Source organism: Oryctolagus cuniculus, chromosome 2 (genome assembly GCF_964237555.1).
Source record: "Oryctolagus cuniculus chromosome 2, mOryCun1.1, whole genome shotgun sequence".
NCBI classification, from domain to species: Eukaryota; Metazoa; Chordata; class Mammalia; order Lagomorpha; family Leporidae; genus Oryctolagus; species Oryctolagus cuniculus.
The window spans coordinates 113,095,989-113,116,196 of record NC_091433.1 but is presented as its reverse complement, the minus strand read 5'-3'; the positions used below and the strand labels follow the sequence as shown (position 1 = coordinate 113,116,196).

Here is a 20,208-nt window from a genome sequence, read left to right as displayed (position 1 = left end):
AGAGAGAGAGAGAGAGAGAGAGAGGTCTTCCATCCTTCCATCCGCTGGTTCACTCCCCAATTGGCCGCAATGGCTGGAGCTGCGCCAATCCGAGGCCAGGAGCTTCTTCCGGGTCTTGCACGCAGGTGCAGGGATCCAAGGGCTTGGGCCATCTTCTACTACTTTCCCAGGCCATAGCAGAGAGCTGGATAGGAAGCGGAGCAGCTGGGACTGAAACTGGCACCCATATGGGATGCCAGCACTGCAGGCGGCAGCTTTACCTGCTATGTCACAACGCCGGCCCTGCTCTCTGCCTTTCAAATAAAATAAAACATAAAGAAAAAAAGAAAGAAAGAAACCCAAGTCATCTTTAAAGCTGTGCCCCTAACTGGAGCTGTGCTATCCCTGGACAAATACCACAGCAGACATGACTAAATAGGGAGATGCCAGCTGTGGACTCCTCATTAGGGGCCTAGCTCACCCAGGAGTCATCAGTCTTCTGGGAGAAACATCTGAAGAGTTGCCCTCCCGGCTGCACCAAAGGGCTGAGCAGGACATCAGACTGTTTAGCCCAGAAGCGGATGAATTTATGGCAGCACACTGTGTAACCCGGGAACCACAGAAACTTGCCTGTAACTTAATTATGGATAATATTCCATTTTAATGAGGACATTAAAAAGCTTTTCCCCTCTGTATCTCTACTCATCAACTTAGCTCTTCCACTTGTTCAAACTTGAATGAAACACCGTTTAAATAGTATTGCGTGCCAACCGACCCTGCCTGGGCGCATGTCCATCTTGGTCCTGCACCCACAGGGAACATCAGTACCCAAAAAGGCTCAGTTCCCACACTTCCATATTCCCCACACAGAAAAGTGACCAAGATGTTCACCTATGCTCCCGCACCCGGAAATGAACTTTTCATCCCTCCTCTTCTTTTTAAAGATGTGTTCATTTTGGGGCCGGCGCCGTGGCTTACTTGGTTAATCCTCCGCCTGCAGTGCCAGCATCCCATATGGGCGCCAGGTCCTAGTCCCGGCTGCCCCTCTTCCAGTCCAGCTCTCTGCTGTGGCCCTGGAAGGCAGTGGAGGATGGCCCAAGTGCTTGGGCCCCTGCATCCGCATGGGAGACCAGGAGGAGGTGCCTGGCTCCTGGCTTCAGATCAGCGTAGCTCCGGCCATCGCGGCCATTTGTGGGGTGAACCAACGGAAGAAGACCTTTCTCTCTGCCTCTCTCTCTCTCTCTCTCTCTCTCTCTCTCACTAACTCTATCTGTCAAATAATAAAAAAAAAAGATTTGTTTATTTTAAAATTCAGAGTTACAGAGAGAGGAGAAGAGGCAGAGATAGAGAGATCTTCCATCCGTTGGTTCACTCTCCAAATGGCCACAATGGCTTGGGCTGGGCCAGGACTAAGCTAGGAGCAAGGAGCTTCTTCCAGGTCTCCCATGTGGGTACAGGGGCCCAAGCACTTGGGCCATCTTCTACTGATTTCCCAGGCACATTAGCAGGGAGCTGGGTTGGAAGTGGAGTAGCCAGGACTTGAACTGGTGCACACATGAAATGCTGGCGTCGCAGGCAGAGGTGTTACCCGATATGCCACAACGTTGTCAGTCTTCTCTTCATTCCCTTTTATAACTGAATAATGTCTCATTATATGCATATACCACATTATTTTTATTCATTCATCCATTGTAGGCATTCAGTTGTTTTTATTCCTTGGCTATTTTGAGTATTGCTGCTATGAACACTCCTGCAAAAGAGGTTGTGTGAAAGTATGTTTTCAGGGGCCTGCACTGTGGGGTAGCAGGTAAAGCTGCTGCCTGCAGTGCCGGCAATCCCATGGGGTGCCAGTGTGAGTCCTGGCTGTTCTACTTCCAATCCAGCTCTCTGCTATGGCCTGGGAAAGCAGTGGAAGATGGCTTAAGTTCTTGGGCTTCTGCACCTGTTTGGGAGACCCAGAAGAAGTTCCTGGCTCCTGGCTTTGGATTGACCCAGCTCCGGCCATTGTGGCCATCTGGGGAATGAACCAGTGGACGGAAGACCTCTCTCTCTCTCTCTCTCTCTGCCTCTGCCTCTCTGTAGTTCTGCCTTTCAATAATGAAATAATTAAAAATAAATAAATCTTTTTTAAAAAAGCTAATGAAAAGTGAATAAAGTATAGATTTTAATAATAATAATGCATTGATGATTATGGTTTACTAATTTTAACAAATGTCCCACACAAATTTAAAATGTTAATAATAATTGGGGCCGGCACTGTGGCGTAGCGGGTAAAGCTGCTGCCAATAGTGCCGGCATCTCATTTGGGTGCCAGTTCAAGACCTGGCTGCTTCACTTCTGATCCAGCTCTCTGCTACAGCCTGGGAAAGCAGTAGAAGATGGCCTAACTCCTTGGGCCCCTGCACCCACATGTGAAACCCGGAAGAAGCTCCTGGCTCCTGCCTTTGGATAGGCACAGCTCCGACCACTGCGGCCAATTGGGGAGTGAACTAGAAGATGGAAGACCTCTCTCTCTCTGCCTCTCCCTTTTTCTCTGTGTAACTCTTTCAAATAAATAAATAAATCTTAAAAAAAGTAAACTTTAAAAATAAAATAAAATGTTAGTAATAAGGAAACTGGATGTACAGTACATAGGAACTAATTCAACTCTCTTTTCAATTTTTCTGTAAATTTAGAGCAATTTTTTAAAATAAAGTTTATCTTTAAAATTTTAATTCTCTATATGTGTATCTTTTCAAACCCAACCTTTTCATGAATCTGTGGGCTTATTCCTTCTCTTATAACTCACAATCCTGATTACTGGAGCTTAATAGTACCTCTTGGAATCCTTGGCATGAGGCCCTTAAGTTTGTTACTGTATTTTTCCTGCATTCTTTTCTGTTTTTGGAGTAACTGTTAGGATTTGTGTGTTCACTCAGACTTTTTAAATTCCATCCTCAACTCTTCATTATATTAAATCATTCAAGAAAAAAACACCTTTCAAGAATATTATCAATTTCATCTTCCCAAAGAATATATTCCTAATTTTTATACACTGGTGTTTGGATTGTTTTCCCTTAAACAGACTGTTTATTTCCCTTAGTTTTCCTAATACCCAGTAACCCAGCAGTAAGGGTTTGCTCAGACGTATATAAAACTTTTTATAAAATTTTTATTCTATTTGAAAGGCAGAATAAAGAGATATCTTCCAACTGCTGATTCACTCCCCAAACACCCACAACAAGGGCTGGGCCAGGCCAAAGCGTGGAGCCCAGAACTCAATCCGGGTCTCCCACGTGGGTGGCAGGGACCCAGGCACTGTAGCTGTCAGGGCAGCCTCCCAGGGTGCATTAACGGAAGCTGGAATGCGGAGAGAAGCTGGACCTGGAACTCGGGCATGCTGAGATGGGATGTGGGAGTCCTCAATGGCATCTTAATCACCGCACCAAGTGCCCACCCCAAACCTTTGAACTCAGTGTAGAGTGACCAATGGCCCCACTTTCCTGGACTCTCTCTTGTTAAACCTGAAAGTCCTGTGTCCTGGAAAACTCAATTCTGAGGAACAGGGGGATGGTCACTCAATACAAACCCTAATCCCCATGTATGAGTGGATTTCACATGTGTGAATCATGTATTGGAAAGCTGAATACATGTATAAAGCATGATTATGTTAGAGTTCATGCACTGTACTCTTGCTAACCACTTACGTGTAAATGAACTGGTCACGAACTCCTTATTTATTTATTTTTTTCAGTTTCCTTTGCCCGCTGAAATTTTGGTCATTTTTCTCTGATTCTATAATGATCAAGTATGGTTTCAAGCAGCCTGTTTTGCCCGTTTCTCCTCTGCAGCATCTAAACAAACCCAAAGACTGCTTTACCAAAAGTCCTTCGGGGTGGCTTCAGATTACAGGGCAAGATGGGGTCGCTCTAGGGCGCTGTGTGGGCTGGTGAGGAAGGACAGAGGGGAGGTTGGTGCAAGGGTGCAGGAGGGAGGAAGGGTCTCGTATACATGGGGCTCTCGACCAGAATGGGTTACTTAAGGCCTTAATGTTACTTATCCGAAATATGTCAGAGGGGCCGATGTTGTGGCAGGGAGCCACGCCAGCATGCCACGTGAGAGCTGGTTCTCCATGTCCAATCCAGCTCACTGCTAATGAGTCTGGGAAAGCAGCAGATGATGGCTCAAGTTCTAAGGCCCCTGCCAGCCACGTGGGAGACCATGATGGAGTCCCCAGCTCCTGGCTTCTACCTGCCCAGCTCTGGTAGTTGCAGCCATCTGCGGAGAGGACTAGCAGATAGATCTCTGTATAGTTCTGCCTTTCAAATACATAAATATATATATATATATATATATATATATATATTTTAAAAAGAGAGATACCAGAGACTGTAGTAGGCTGCTTCTGATCTGGCCCCCGACGACCCCTGCTTCTAGTGTTAATCCCACTGCTTTCGTGTGAACTGGATTTGTGATTAGATGATGTAAGATTGTGGCATGTATTGTTAGTGGACTGCGCTGCCTTCTTGGTTTGCATGCTTTGATAATGTTGAAGAGGCCCCTATGGTAGGCAATGGGCTGTCAGTAGAATCCTGCAGCTCTTAGTATAATGGTATAAGAAGCATAATGGTATAATATAATAAGTCTGCCTCCTTCCCACCCTTATTCCTACCGATCAAAGTTTGCTCCCTACACTTGATGTTTGTAGCCCTGCCAGAAGTCAGCTCCCATGCCATCCATGTTTTGCAATGGCAAGAGGGTCCCAGTCCCAGGAGTGGGACAATGGCCTGGCTGCACAGAAAAGCTGGAGAGGATAGCCTTCTGGTGGAGGGGCTGACAGGGGTGTGGGAACACAGGCCCCCCGAAGAGGGCAGGCCACAAGGAGAGCTGAGGGGCCATGCAGAATGGCGCCTCTTAGGGACGGAGAGGCAAATGAGGTGTTTAGTGCTGAAGTCTCCCCAGAATGTCCTTGGTGAGGTCAGAAGAGAGTTATGTAGGATGCCGGGACCCTGGGGGAAGAAACAGAGGAAGGCTAGGGGGCTGGCGCTGTGTCCCAGCAAGCTCATCAACTGCTGCAAAACAGGTATCCCCTATAGGAGCCCCGACCTGGCCCAGCCCCGGCCCTGGCCGCCACCTGGGGAGGAACCCAGAGGGTGGAATCTCCCTCTCTCTCTGTGTGTGTCAAATAAATTTAAAAAAGAGAGGCAGGAAAAGAGCAGAGCCTGTGGGGTATGATTGGCAGTTTGACCTACTCCAGGTCAATGTCTCTAGCGAAAGGCAGGTCTTCCGGAGTTCTGAGAGTCTCCTTCCTGTTGGGGGCGAACCTTCCTGAGAAGCGGCTCTAGGGCAGACCCTGAAGGATGACGTTCTGCATAAAGGGATGTGCACCCACCAAGACCTCGGGGTCACCAGGAGCAAGGTGTGCTTTGGGAATCCCAGTAGACAATGTCATTGAAGACCAACATTTCAGCCGACTGCATACCCCTGGGTGGAGAACTGGGGCTTTACTCCTCAGGCAACTGGCGACCTGTCAGCTGCTGCAGCTTTCATATGCACGCCATGGCGTTTCAGGGTGCAGGGAAGCGTTCTGGCGCCTGCAAGCTTGAGTTTGCACAGCTGAACCCACAGACAGGGAAGGGCCCAGCTGGGGTTCTCAGTCCGCGTCCACAGATCGGAGGACTCGAGTGTCTGTGAACCTCGGAAACCGCACGCCTTCGCAGCGAGGGCCTTCGCACCTTTCGTCCACTTTGCAAAGGGCCCGGACTCCGGAGGCGTAGTAGCGAGCGGGCATACCGAGAAAAGCAGCAACTTCGTTCGCCCTCTACCCGCCGGCGCGGAGGAGCGCAGCTCCACCGGGGATCCCGAGGCGGAAGCCACACAAGCTCGAAACCTCCAAACTCAAAGAGTCAGGAAGAGTTCAGGCTCCTCGGGGCATAGCCTGGAGAGCGAACGCACGCCAGAAATACCGGGTTAAGTCCTGCCCCGTTCTGTCTGTCCGCCACTGCGCAGGCGTCGGCTCCGCGCGGCCCCACCCCGGCGCGAAGCAGGGCGGGAAAGCAAGATGGACGCGTCCGTTTGAACGCCCCGCACGCCTGTCTGCGGTTAGCAGTCGTGTCCGCTGCTGCTGCCCATTCCTCCGGACAACGGAGGCGACACGGAGTGCGAAGCTGTGGCAGCCGAGGAGTCACCGTGCCGGACCCCGCCGCTGCCCTCGGGCCTCCTTGGCCCCCGTGCCTCCCGGGAGCAGCCGGGGCTCGCCGCGCCCGACGCGTCCGGAGTTAACACAGGTGCGGCCCGCAGCACGCAGCGCCGGGGAGTCTGCCGCGTGCGCCGCGACCCTGGCACGCGCCCCGCGGCCCACCCGCTCGGTGACGCGGGAGGCTGAGAGCCTGGGGATGTCCCTGAGGGGCGCCCGGCCTAGGAGCTGGGTTTTCCGGGGTGCACTTGGCGGTTCGTGGGGTTGAAGCCGGCGTCCCCAGAGCGGCCTCCGCCTCTAGTCTGGTCCCGTGCCCCCTCTGAGCAGGTTTTCTGAGACTCAGATTCTTATTCTGTTAATTTCCCCGCCCCCCAGAGATGCTGGGGACCTTTTGTGGAGTGTCAGCTCAAGGTCCCATTCGTATGCATTTGGATCTCTTCCTTTTGACAGGGTAGCTTTTGTACCCGGTAAGCAATGCCGATATTTCGATTTATAGCCTCTCGTTTTAATATGGCACTTTTCGTGTGTAGCGCTGTATGTTGCCCCTGCCACGAACACCACCTTTATAGAAGTTTGAGAAGTATAAAATACGTTGCCTTAATCCACACAGAAAGATAGTGTGCTGGGAAAGTCATTCGATAATAGTAACTCTGTGTGGTGTCCTCTCAAAGTTATAAAGTCACAGCATTGCACAGTTAAAGTCGCATAAAGTTACAAATTCTTTAATGTCAGTTACGCTGTTGGTTAGAACGTGGGAAGGTTGGCCGAATCTGTTTTTAAGTCTTGTTGTAAGTTAGAAGGCATATTTTTAGTTCCAGGTGTTCTCAGCACTGATTTATTTCTAGCAAGAAGAAAAAAAAAGTGTATCCTATTTTGTGAGGTATATTCTCAGGGGTAACACTTTATAAAATAGTAAAATAACTTTTGAGCTGCATAGAACTGCAGAGGCCTTGAGGTGTTTGTGTAGCCAGAAAGAGGTGAGAAATCAAGGTCAAATGCAATTAAACCGCTTTCATCTTGAGTCTTGTTTCAAACACTTTACAACCTGTGTGTAGTGCTGATGTTAAATATTTGTTTTAATTTCTGTCTGGGAGGACTGCCGCTTTAAATGGGGTGCTGCAATGCTGCAGGGCACTCTCCGTGTACTCCACTGTACAGTGTCAGTTTTACCAGCGGTCACTCACTGAATGTAGAGATGTTTATAGCAAGTGGAGTGCTGTATATCCACCACAGGTGAATCGACCTCTTTGTAGCAATAAACTGATTATAAACTCTAGAAACTGATTGGAATGTGTTTGAATTCATACAGAAATAATGTTGATATTGGGAACCCATGTCGAACTTCTATGAAGAAAAGGCAACAATGATTGCAGCCGGGGATTTGCAGGAATTTGTTCCTTTCGGTCGAGACCACTGCAAGCACCACCCTAATGCTTTGAACCTTCAGCTTCGCCAACTGCAGCCAGCCTCTGAATTATGGTCGTCTGATGGTGCTGCTGGCTTGGTGGGATCCCTTCAGGAGGTTACAATCCACGAGAAACAAAAGGTTCCATGAAGTTCCCCAGCATAGTTTTGAAATTGAGAGTGATATAATCAACTTGTAATTTAAGGTTATCTAGATGCAGCTGAGAACTGAGTATGATGCTACTTCTAGAGCGTAGAGGTTAAGGTTTGGCAGTTTTAATCAGTGCTAAAATAGACTCTTGTATTATGGTATCATAACCTTATTTACACATATTGTGTGACATGTGATTTTATAGAGTCAAGATTAATACTATCATTACAATTCATTTTAAATCTGTTTCATTACATATGTGGGGACCAGATTTTGTGCTGTTTGATGATTAAATGGTAGAGATTAGAAGTGGTCCCTGCTGCAGGAAACTTAGATGTTTCAAGAGAAGAGAAGAAATGCCACAGAAGAAGGTAACATAGTAGTTCTTAAAATAGGAGAACGAGATCTTGTGTGTGGGGAGAGCAGTCCTTCCTGCTTCATTCAATTTTCATATCCCTGTGGGATAAAATGTCTCAGGGATGGAAAGTCTGTGTGCTTAGAAATTGAAACCTCTTTCTTTTCCATTCATTTTTATGGGTGGATCCAGGAAAGAAAGTGAATGTATATGCAGCTGTGAAGCAGGGAAGTCTGCATTGTACATAAACTCCCTCAGGGATTCCTGGTACACCTCATGGTCCCCTCTCTAACCCTGTACAGTCTTTTCAGTGTGTGGTTTCACATGTTGACCTGTAGATAAGGTGTAATTTTCATTAGTTTATATTTTTGGCATAGTAACATAGAATCATAAAACATTTAATATAGGTAATGCTTGAGTAAGTTCTTGTTCATGAAATCCTGTGTGTGTGTGTGTGTGTGTGTGTGTGGATATACAGTATACATAGCTACATACTCTGATAATCAGTGCATTAAACCTTCTAAGAGTTGGGGTTGCACTGAGTTTTACTCCACAGGCAAATGAATCTTGCTGCAGACCACTGAAAAAGGAAAAACGAGTGCATGAACATGTCTTCCGTGTGTTGGTTTTAAAGGAAAGCTGGCAGCTAAGGAAAGGTGTCAGTGAAATTGGAGAAGAAGTGGACTATGATGAGGAGCTCTATGTGGCTGGAAATATGGTGATCTGGAGCAAAGGAAGTAAGAGCCAGGCTCTGGCAGTTTATAAAGCGTTCACAGTTGACAGTCCTGTTCAGCAGGTGAGTTGACTGGAATTTTAGTGTGTGATTCACGAGTTACTCTTTTAAAAATAAATTTTTGTTATGAAATTGAGCAGAAATGATAAAAATAGTATCATGATCCCAGCAGTTGGTATAGCGCATTCTAACATACAGTGAAGACAATGGCAGGAAATTTTATAATTTCATTTTATTTTCTATATCATCACTTCTTTATACTTTTTTACTCCTTTGTCGATGAAAATCTTTAAACACTTTGCTCTTGGGTATTCTATTTGTTGTTATCAACCAAAGTTTATAAGACACCAAAGCTATAAAATATTTTTAACATGTGATTATTATAATTTACTGAAAAATGTTGGATAAGTAAAAATTGAGCTCATAATGATACTCAGAAAGAAAAAAGAAATCTGGCTTGTAACCAGTGTAGTTGGCTGTCACACCCGTGTTCTGAAAATTGGTGATTCAAGGGAAGAAATAAGCATCTGCTGTGTCTTCTCAGGAAGGTGTGTGATTCATCTTTATTAGTCGGAGGAAAACTTACACAAGAAATCCAGCTAATGCACACAGAAGGAACGCTGGAATTAGAAGAACACCATTTTATAAACTCCAGTGTAATTGATTCAGGCCAGAATTGTAAATGAATACTAATACAGTAGGGTGAAAGAATGTTACCATGGCACTAAGCTATCACCCTGTGGATTACTTGCTAAACATGAAAGAACATGTAGGGTTGACTGGAGTGTAGGGAGACTTGTCAGGGACACTGGTTTGTGGTAGTTCAGCTCAGAGATGGGTGTCTTGGAGAAAGTGTTGACACAAGTGTGAATCAAAACTGAGGGAGAAGTGAAGGGGGCTAGTGATCTTTTAGATATCAGGGATAAAAGAGATCTTAGCATATTTATTTCAGGGACCAAGAGAAAGGGATTTTTGTTAAAGGATTTATTTTATTTATTTGAAAGACAGTTATATAGAGAGGTAAAGACAGATAGGGGCCGGCGCCGCGGCTCACTAGGCTAATCCTCCGCCTAGCGGCGCCGGCACACCGGGTTCTAGTCCCGGTCGGGGCACCGGATTCTGTCCCGGTTGCCCCTCTTCCAGGCCAGCCCTCTGCTGTGGCCCGGGAGTGCAGTGGAGGATGGCCCAGGTGCTTGGGCCCTGCACCCCATGGGAGACCAGGAAAAGCACCTGGCTCCTGCCTTCGGATCAGCGCGCTGCGCTGGCCGCAGCGCGCCAGCCGCGGCGGCCATTGGAGGGTGAACCAACGGCAAAGGAAGACCTTTCTCTCTCTCTCTCTCTCTCTCTCACTGTCCACTCTGCCTGTCCAAAAAAAAAAAAAAAAAAAAGACAGATAGGGAGGGAGGGAGAGAGAGAGAGAGAGAGAGAGGAGAGGGAGGTCTTCCATCCACTGGTTCACTCCTCAAATGGCTTCAACGGGTGGAGCTGAGCCGATCTGAAGTCAGGAGCCAGGAGCTGCTTCCAGGTCTCTTCGTGGGTGTAGGGGCCCAAGGACTTGGGCTATTCTCTGCTGCTTTCCCGGGCACGTTAGCAGGGAGCTAGCTCAGAAGTGGAGCAGCTGGGACTCGAACCTGCACCCATAAGGAATGCTGGCGGTTCAGGCTGGGGCTTTAACCCGCTGCACCACCGTGCCAGCCCCTGAGGATGGGATTTCATAAAAGGAGTTGAGGTGTAATAGGTGCAGTATAGATTTTAGATACTTCAGATTGTAGCACAGTTCTCTTGGATATTTCTCTTCCTGAATTTTCATCTGTTAATGTGCCATTAAAAATACAACTCAACAAAAAGAAAATCCAATTAAAAAAGGGGAAAAAAAACATTTTCTAAAGAAGATATACAGATGGTCAATAAGCACATGGAAAGGTGCTCAGCATTGCTAATTACTAGACAAATACAAATTAAAGCCGCAATGAAATACCACTGTAGGTTGGCTATTTTCCAAAAACCAGAAAAATATCAAGCGTTCATGAGAATGTTCAGAAATTGGAACCCTGTGCATTGATGGTGAGAATGTTGACTGCTGTGGAATGTTCCGTTAGGATTACCTCATGATCCAGCCATTGTGTTTCTAAGGATATACGCTGAAGAAGTGGAAGCAGGCACTCATACAGGTTATTTGGGCACTAATGTTCGTAAGAGCATTATTCATGATAAAAGGTAGAAACAGACTACACATTCATCAAGAGCTGATAAGTAAAACATAGCATATGCAAACTGGAAAAATTCAGCTGTAAAAAAAGGAATGGAGTTCTTGATGTGTGCTACAGCAGGGATGAACCTTGAAGACATTATGTTAAGGGAAACAAGCAAGACCCAAAGGGACAACTTCGGTGCAATTTCACTTATATGAGGTATCTGGCATAGGCACATTTATAGGGAAAGTAGAATACAGGTTAACCAGGGCTGGGGTGAGGATGAAATGGTAGTTACTGTGTAAGAGGTGAGGTTTTTGTTTTGGATGAGTAAAAAGTTTTGGAAATGAATAGTGGCAAGGTTGTACAATATTGTGAATGTATTTCATACCATCAGATAGTACAATTAAAAAATATTGAACTAGGCCGGCGCCGCGGCTCAATAGGCTAATCCTCCGCCTGCGGCGCCAGCACCCCGGGTTCTAGTCCCGGTTGGGGCGCTGGATTCTGTCCCGGTTGCTCCTCTTCCAGTCCAGGTCTCAGCTCTCTGTGGCCCGGAAAGGCAGTGGAGGATGGCCCAAGTGCTTGGGCTCTGCACCCGCATGGGAGACCAGGAGGAAGCACCTGGCTCCTGGCTTCGGAGATATTTTTCTAAAATGAGTCTAGGGACTGTTAAGAGTAAGACCAACTGGTAAGCTTGGAGCTAATAAATGCCAACTTGGACTCTTCAGATAGTCTAGTTTTGTGAGGGATGCAGGGTTTAAGACAGATTGTGCCACAGGCTTCTTTCTGGTAGGTTTTTTGATTGTCTTTTCTTCTAAAACTTAATTACGTACGTGGTTTAGCCTTCCTTACAGTATTTATCATTAATTAGTCTAATTTTCTTTCTTTTTTGTTCCCATGGTATACATATTGTGCTGAGGAAGAAACAAAGTTATTATGTAGATGCTATTAATAGATTATTATTTAGATCAATTTTGTTTTGATTTTAGGCATTGTGGTGTGACTTCATTATATCACAGGATAAGTCTGAAAAGACCTACAGTAAGTTTCTTTTTGAAATTTTTATTTCTCTTAACGGTGATTCTTGATTTTTTTTTAATTCAAAGTAAGTAGCCACTCACAACAGTGGTTAGTTAAGCCTAAGCATTTTATATTGTGTATTAAAGAACTTCTGTTAGGATTGAGCTCTTTAGGAAAAAAAATCCATAAACATTATACTTTGTCTTTTCAGGTAGCTATGAAGTAGAAAAATGCATATGTATATTGCAAAGCTCATGTATTAACATGCACAGCATAGAAGGAAAGGATTACATAGCTTCCTTACCATTTCAGGTAAACTTGAGTGTTTCAGATTGTTTGTGTGTTTTGTTGGGGAACATTTTTAATTAGCTGGTTTTAGAGGTAGGCCTTATGTCTCATGTCTTATAGAAATCAAGACTTTTTACTCAAATATGACAACTGAATTTTGACCGCTTTAGTAACTGGCATTTTTCTGTCCTTTGCATTAAAAACTTCAGTTATTTAAGGAAGTGAATTATGAAGTTTTCTGAGAGGTTTTGGTCAGTTTATATAAGAAATAATTTTGTTGATATTAAATAAGGCGTATGAATAATAGTGATTTTCCTGTTGCTCATTATCACTTAAACCTAGTACTAATGTTTAAATTTTATCATGTTGTCATTTTGACACTGATACTGGCTACTGACAGGGATTTCACATTGGACTCCTCTTTCTTAGATTTGGTTTTCTTTTAGAATTCCTTGTTAAAATTGTTTAAAAAAATACAGTAATCTTGCTATTTTATAAACTCTTACTAAATTGGGGGAAAATGTAATGTTTTGTAATGTTGCCTAAAAACATTTTATAGTGGATAGGTTCTCTATCTTTTCCTCTTTACATGATAGGTTGCAAATGTTTGGCCCACTAAATATGGATTGTTGTTTGAACGAAGCAGTTCTTCACATGAGGTGCCTCCAGGTCCACCCAGGTATTGGCCTTATTCTGTTAGCAGTTTTTTTTTTTTTTTAATTTTATTTATTTTAAATATAATTGGGGGTGGGGAGTGGAGAGAGAGAGAGAGAGAGAATCTCTTCCATCTGCTGGTTTACCTACTAAATGGATGCAACATCCAGGGCTGGGCCAGGCCAAAGCCAGGAGCTCCACCTGGGTCTCCCTCATGAGTGGTAGGGGCCCAAGCATCTTCCGCTGTTTTCCCAGGTGTATTAGCAGGGAGCTGGATTGGAAGCCGAGCAGCTGAAACTCAAACTTGTCCACATATGGGATGCCATTGTCACAGGCAGTGGCTTAACCCACTGTACCACAATGCTGACCCAGTTAAGAGTATTACTTGAGCTTTTGTGTGTTGGTTCTGAGATAAAGTATTTACTGATAATTCCCATGCTAACAGCAGAGATCTGTACTGATTTTTTTTTTTCCTCATTGTACATTGTGAACTCTACCCACTTGCCACTTAATTATCCACAGCTCCCTGTCCACCAGGATTAAAATTGAACAGGCAGGGGGCCAGCGATATGGTGTAGTAGGTTAATCCTCTGCCTGCGGCGCTGTCATCCCATAGGGACACTGGTTCTAGTCTCGGCTGCTCCTCTTCCAGTCCAGCTCTCTGCTGTGGCCCGGGAGGGCAGTGGAGGATGGCCTGAGTGCTTGGGCCCCTGTGCCCCCATAGGAGACCAGGAAGAGGCACCTGGCTCCTGGCTTTGGATGGCGCAGCACCGGCCATAGCGGCCATTTGGGGAGTGAACCAACAGAAGGAAGACCTTTCTCTCTGTCTCTCTCTCTCACTGTCTGTAACTCTACCTGTCAAATAAAAAAAAAAATTGAACAAGCAGATAGATTAATGATAAGAAGATTCATTTCTTAACTCTGCCATTTCGTTGTATTACTTTCTTTTCTTATTTTTTTTTAAAGATTTATTTATTTATTTGAAAGTCAGAGTTACACAGAGAGAGGAGAGGGAGGAAGGGGTGGGGGAGAGAGAGAGAGAGAGAGAGAGAGACAGGCAGACAGACAGACAGAGACCTTCCATCTGCTGGTTCACTCCCCAGATGGCCGCACTGGCCGGAGCTGCACTGATCCGAAGCCAGGAGCCAGGAGCTTCTTCCAGTTCTCCCACTTGGGTGCAGGGGCCCAAGGACTTGGGCCATCCTCCGCTGCCCTCCCAAGCCACAGCAGAGAGCTGGATTGGAAGAGGAGCAGCCAGGACTAGAACCAGCGCCCATATGGGATTCCGGTGCTACAGGCCAGGGCGTTAACCTGCTGTGCCACAACGCCTGCCCCTCATTAGAGCTTTCTTACCTTTAGCTTCTCTGTTAAAAGACACATACTGTCATTGATCTGTTACCTCGTAAGATTTATGCAGAAATTAAACAAGTTAAATGTATATATGCTTTGACATGCGGCCTGGTACATACTAGGTTCACAGTAAGTGGTGGATGCTTATTGATAATATGCTTACCTTATCTGCCTATAGATTGTGATCTCTTGAAAGGCAGAAACATGTAGTTCCTGTTACAGTGTGGTACAGGAGGTACATACTTGCTAAATTTTTAAAAAAATGACATAAGTTTTTAATCTTTCTGTTTTGAAAGACAGCTTTTTTTTCTTTTTAAAAAATCACTTAAAAATGCAGGCTTTTAATATGTTTGAAGTTTTTCTTTTTTTTTGGTTAAGTGCACTTTTTATGAATGTGTGTAAGAAGCTGAATTTCTTAGCTGACATAGATACTGAGGTCCAGAAACAAAGACTGTTACTCTGGTGGTTCCATACTGTGATGACAGCTGTTTGCAGATCTTCTGGGGCTTTATTGGTTCCCCCGTGGGTGGGTATGGAATTGTTTAAATGAGAGGAGAGATTTCTAGGAATGAAATACTCAAAACAGTATGTATAAAGTTTATAGACAGTTGCTTTTTGGAATGGTAGGCTTCTAGTTGGTTCTGTAATCTGGAGAAGATACTCCTTTGCAAGGAAGGTGCAGAATTCATGCAAACCCATAGTCTTGTGTTGGTGATTGTTTATTTGTTTGTTTGTTCCAGAGAACCTTTACCCACCATGTTCAGCATGCTGCACCCACTAGATGAAATAACCCCCCTTGTTTGTAAATCTGGAGGTAAGTACATTTTTATTTTCTTTTACATAAACTTTTTTGACTTGGGAGAAGGGAGGGAAACTAAAAAAGCTTTTATGAAAACTGACTTTTCTTAGAAAAATAATGTAATGTAAATATTTTATAACTTTTATTATGAAAGTAATTCATATTAAAGCAAGATCTTCTGTATACCATTTATTAACCAACAGTTACTTTAGTAAAAATAAGGCATGCAAATAAATAGGTTAATAAATGGCAGTATTCCCAATCTCTAGATGATTCTGTTTCTTAATAATTATTAAGTAAACAAGTGATACTTGATGAACTGAAGAATTTTTTTTTTTGTTGTTTGTTTTTAAAGAGAAGTAGGACCCATTTATACTGTGTAAATTTTAATGTTTTACTATCCTTGCTTGTAATAACATAATGTGCTGGGACTTTATTGGATATAAAGCCTAAACTATTTACTGTTTGGCCTTTTATGAAAAAGTTTGTTGACAATTTTATATTATACTACTAATGTTCCCTAACAATCTAAGTAAACATGTTAGAGCCTGTGATTAAATGGCATACAACCAACATTGGTCATGTTTTTGAAAGTGCTTGGTGACCCCAGGAATTACTCTTTCATAATGTCAGATAAGGCCCAAAACTGAAACATGGTACGATTCTGACTTTGTAAAAGGCTACAGAGTATGTATATTTGTATGCAAAAACAAAATGATAAAAGCAGAAAGAAAAACATTAATAGTAGGTATTTTGAGATGGTGGCATTATGAGTGATTTTAATTTATTTCTTTGTAAAAAAGCAATTTTTTATAAAGTGACCATTTGAAAAGAGTTTTCAATATTTTAACAGGGAGGGGAACATTTAGGAAACTGTCAAGTAAGGCAATGGAAACTAATCCATCAAACAGTAGAAGTAAAAGCTGAACTCAGTATGAAAACACTTTGCACATGTTGATGGTAAAGCAGAAACAGTAGTGTATTGTTCAGTACTGTTTGAACAGTTGTTACAGAGGACAGATTTCATACAGAAGAAAAGGACCCCTAAGGAAGTTAAACTTGGCAGATAGTTGGTTACAGTTTATACATAGGTTGGGTGTTGAAAGAGTCATGGACCTCTTACCTGTGGCTGCTGAATTTGATGAGGCATCAGAGGAAATCTTTAGAGTGTACTTGCATGTATTTGAAAGTGAAGCTTGTAATGCTCTCATCTTTAATATATTTTAAGGAAGATATACAAAGTAAATTTTTAAAAATTCAGTTAATCATGTGGGATAATGATGTCCTTTGTGCTTTGTTTGGCTTGGTTTCTTTTTATCTTGTGGAATTTTAAGAACTCGGTTCATAAAGATGGGTCTTGTGAAGCCCATTGTTGTGTATCTGATTGTTTCTGTTTTATTTTTAAGGTCTTTTTGGTTCGACACGGGTGCATTATGTTGTAGATCCAGCAATGAAAATTGTTTTCCTTAACATTGACCCCTCCATCGTAATGACCTATGACTCTGTTCAGAATGTGCATTCTGTGTGGACTCTCCGGAGAGTCAAGCCAGAGGTAAGGATAAAGGCACACAACAGGGCCGTGAATCCTGAACACCTTCCGGTGTTTTTGGAAGAATCGAAATAGATTGACCTTTTTAGGGAAAACAGATATCACATCTACCTTGCATTCTCACAAGGAAATTGCCCTTTTGTTCTAATTATTATCTTTGTGTTTACTTCTCTTCATTTGACTTAAGGAAGAGAATGCTGTTTTAAAGTTCTCTGAGCAGGGGGGAACCCCACAGAACGCGGCCACCAGCAGCTCCCTCACAGCACATCTCAGAAGCCTCTCCAAAGGAGATTCTCCCGTGGCTTCCCCTTTCCAGAATTACTCCTCCATTCACAGCCAGAGCCGTTCAGCCTCATCACCCAGCCTGCATTCCCGCTCACCTTCGATTTCCAACATGGCAGCTCTCAGGTGGAAGTGTTTCCTTGTTTTAAATAAGACAGCCCAAGGAAAAGATGACCTTTGCAAGCTTTGTCTTACATCTTGAAGGATTTAGAATTTAGAAGTTAGACTGCTCCTGGGTGTTTTTTTTTTAGGGAAAATAGCCATTATCCTATTTGTGTTACTTTAGCTAAGACTTCCAAGTTGGCTATGTCACTTTTCTTTGCTGAGTCCTATTTAGAAGTTGCCTATGCTTGTCCTAAGATTGGTTGCTTCATTTCTATTGATGAATATTAATTCTAAAAATATTTAGATATTCTTTTCTTTTCTTAATTTATATTAGTTTTTCTTTTGTTTTTGTTAACTATATGTATCTCTGGTAATATATTTGTATATTAATTGAGTTGTAAGTGCGATAGGGACATAATTTTTTGGTGGGTATATCATTATACAGGAATACAGATTAAACCTTTTTAAATAATAAAAGTAATTTTTGAGGAAGAAAGTGAACTAATTCTTAGTTTTAATTTAATTCTTCTTTTAAGAAGAATTCTAAATGTATAGAATACTGTGAAGTATGCCAATATGAACCATTTAAATAGTTCTTCCTTTAAAAACGTTTTAGGATTTTCTGACTGGGATTGTGCCATGAATATTCTGTGTGTAGAATTTTCAGAAGGTATGTTACCTAAGGCGGCATTGCTAAGTGTCACACACTGTTCTCCTCTGTTTATTTTGCAGTCGTGCCCATTCTCCTGCCTTAGGAGTGCATTCTTTTTCAGGAGTGCAAAGGTTCAATGTTTCAAGCCATAATCAGTCTCCAAAGAGACACAGTATTTCTCATTCTCCAACCAGCAATTCCAATGGCTCCTTTCTTGCACCAGAAACAGAGCCAATTGTTCCTGAGCTGTGTATTGACCATTTGTGGACAGAAACGATCACTAATATAAGGTTTGGAGCATATATTTTTATATTCAAAGAAAAATGTGCTAGAAGAAAATATTTGGTGTTTTGCTGAAAGCTTTATTATAATATAATATGTGTTAATACCCCTGAGAATATATAGAGCTATGTATTAAGGCCACTTTGGTTTCAGTGAGGATGTTAATGATATTAAAGTGATCATAGAAATACTGTTTTGCCACTTGATGTTTCTTCCTTATTTAGTAATATTAAGCTATCAGATTTGAGGTGTTTGATGTTTAGAGGATAAACTAATTTTTGCAAGATTAGGAAATTTAGGTTTTTATAGCATTTTTAAAATTTTGGAGGTAAAAAGAGTCAGAGCTTCTGCAGTGAGGCAAAGCAAGAGAGGTCAGATAATTGTAGAGCAAACAAGAGAGAACATTCCAAGAAGGAGGAGGTGCCAGGATTGCCTGGTGCTGGTCAAGTGTTCAGAGAGGAGTTTAAACAGAGTTTATCTCAGAGAAGAGGTACTGGGGTGCAGTGAGTTTGCTGTAGGATGGCTGAGTCCATGTCTCCAGTGCAGGAAGAAATTTAAGGACAAGGCACAGGCAAGGTGCAGCAGAATAAGATACAGTGAAAGTATAGGATTTATTTGCAAAGTGAAAATACACAATCAAGAGGGAATCCAGCAGGTGTTGGGATTACCCCTTTTCTGTGATCTTGAGAGGGTAAAAGAATTGAAAATTTATAGATGATGATGTTTGGAGTAGGGTTTGAGTACCACCTTTTATTTTTTTTCTCTCTCTCTTTCATTTATTTGAAGAGGGGGTAGAGAAAGAGAGATCTTCCAACTGCTGGTTCACTGGCCTCACTGGCTGGGCCTGCGGCTGCTCCAGGTCCAGGTCCAGGTCCAGGTCCAGGTCCAGGTCCAGGCCAAAGCCAGAAGTTCCAAGCTCTGATATGGGATTCTGGCATTGTAGGTGGCAGCTTACCTTGCTATGCCACAATGCCAGCTCCAACACCTTCCATTTTTTTTTCCTTTTTACAAAGTCCCAGAAGTGTCATAATGTTTCTTGGGAGTAGGAATGTCAGCAATGGTAATTTTATTATAATGTTGTTATAATTAGCTGTGTGGGTTGATGTGGGGACATAGTCAGCAGCCATGTTGGATATTTTCAGCCTGCAGTGTAAGGTGGAGGTTGGAGAGTGAGAGGTTTGGGTGGAGGAGGTGTGGTGATAGGGGTGGGCTGGTGACTTTGGGTCTCTTTGTTAGTTACTTCTTGGTGGTGGTGGTGAAGCAGGCTAGAACAAGGAGATAAAGACTAAGAAGTGAGTATAGGAGGCAAATGGACTGTTTACCATCCCCCCCAAAAAAACCTTTTATTTAGTGAGCACAAATATTATAAGTACAACTTTAGGAATATAGTGATTCTTCCTACCATACCCGCCCTCCCACCCCCACTCCCACTCTACCTCCTCCTCCCTCTCCCATCCCCAATCCCGTTCTCCATTAAGATTCGTTTTCAATTAACTTTATACACAGAAGACCAACCCTATACTAAGTAAAGATTTCAACAATTTCAACACATACACATACACACATAAACTATAAAAAACTGTTTGAGGACAAGTTTTACAGTTAATTCTCATAATACAACTCATTGAGGACAGAGGTCCTGCGTGGGGAGTAAGTGTGCAGTGACTGCTGTCGTTAATTTAACAATTAACACTCTTATGTGTGACATCAGTGATCACCCAAGGCTCTTGACTTGAGCTGCTAAGGCTATGGGAAGCCTTTTGAGTCCACAAACTCTGTATTTAGATAAGACCTTAAGCAAAGTAGAAGTTCTCTCCTTCCTTCAGAGAAAAGTACATCCTTTGATGGCCCCTTCTTTCCACTGGGGTCTCACAGAGATCCTTCATGTAGGACATGAAAAGATGCATGGTATGATTTCTATGTTTTTGAATTTGCTGAGATTTGCTTTATGGGCTAGCATGTGACCAATCCTAGAGAAAGTGCCATGCACTGGTGAGAAAAATGTGTACTTTGTGCCAGTAGGGTAGAAGGCTCTGTAGATATCTGCTAGGTCTGTAGTGTCAACTCTGCTATTTCCTTGTTGATTTTCTGTATGGTTGATCTTTCCATTGCTCAAAGTGGGGTATTGAAGTCCTCCATTACTATTGTATTTGAGTCTGTATCTCCCTTTAAATCCATTGACATTTCTTTTAGATAGCCAGGTGCCCTGTAATTAGGTGCCTATACATTTTTGAT

At 43.3% G+C, this 20,208-nt stretch overlaps 1 protein-coding gene across 3 annotated transcripts in view; it reads left to right on the top strand.

The window, feature by feature from the left end:
• The first annotated feature begins 5,982 nt into the window (after positions 1 to 5,982).
• Positions 5,983 to 20,208, top strand: part of ANAPC1 (anaphase promoting complex subunit 1) — a 99,098-nt gene continuing 84,872 nt past the window's right edge. For 2 of the 3 annotated variants that reach the window (XM_070068804.1, XM_002709586.5), the window contains exons 1-10: positions 5,983 to 6,245; positions 7,464 to 7,700; positions 8,699 to 8,860; positions 11,982 to 12,033; positions 12,224 to 12,324; positions 12,897 to 12,979; positions 15,045 to 15,118; positions 16,510 to 16,655; positions 16,840 to 17,060; positions 17,772 to 17,981. In XM_070068804.1, the coding sequence (XP_069924905.1) occupies positions 7,488 to 7,700; positions 8,699 to 8,860; positions 11,982 to 12,033; positions 12,224 to 12,324; positions 12,897 to 12,979; positions 15,045 to 15,118; positions 16,510 to 16,655; positions 16,840 to 17,060; positions 17,772 to 17,981 (1,262 nt within the window). In that variant the 5' untranslated portion in view covers positions 5,983 to 6,245; positions 7,464 to 7,487. Of the gene's footprint in view, positions 6,246 to 7,463; positions 7,701 to 8,698; positions 8,861 to 11,093; positions 11,209 to 11,981; positions 12,034 to 12,223; positions 12,325 to 12,896; positions 12,980 to 15,044; positions 15,119 to 16,509; positions 16,656 to 16,839; positions 17,061 to 17,771; positions 17,982 to 20,208 lie in introns of those variants that run through there. The other variant, XM_008254032.4, reaches the window with a different exon arrangement.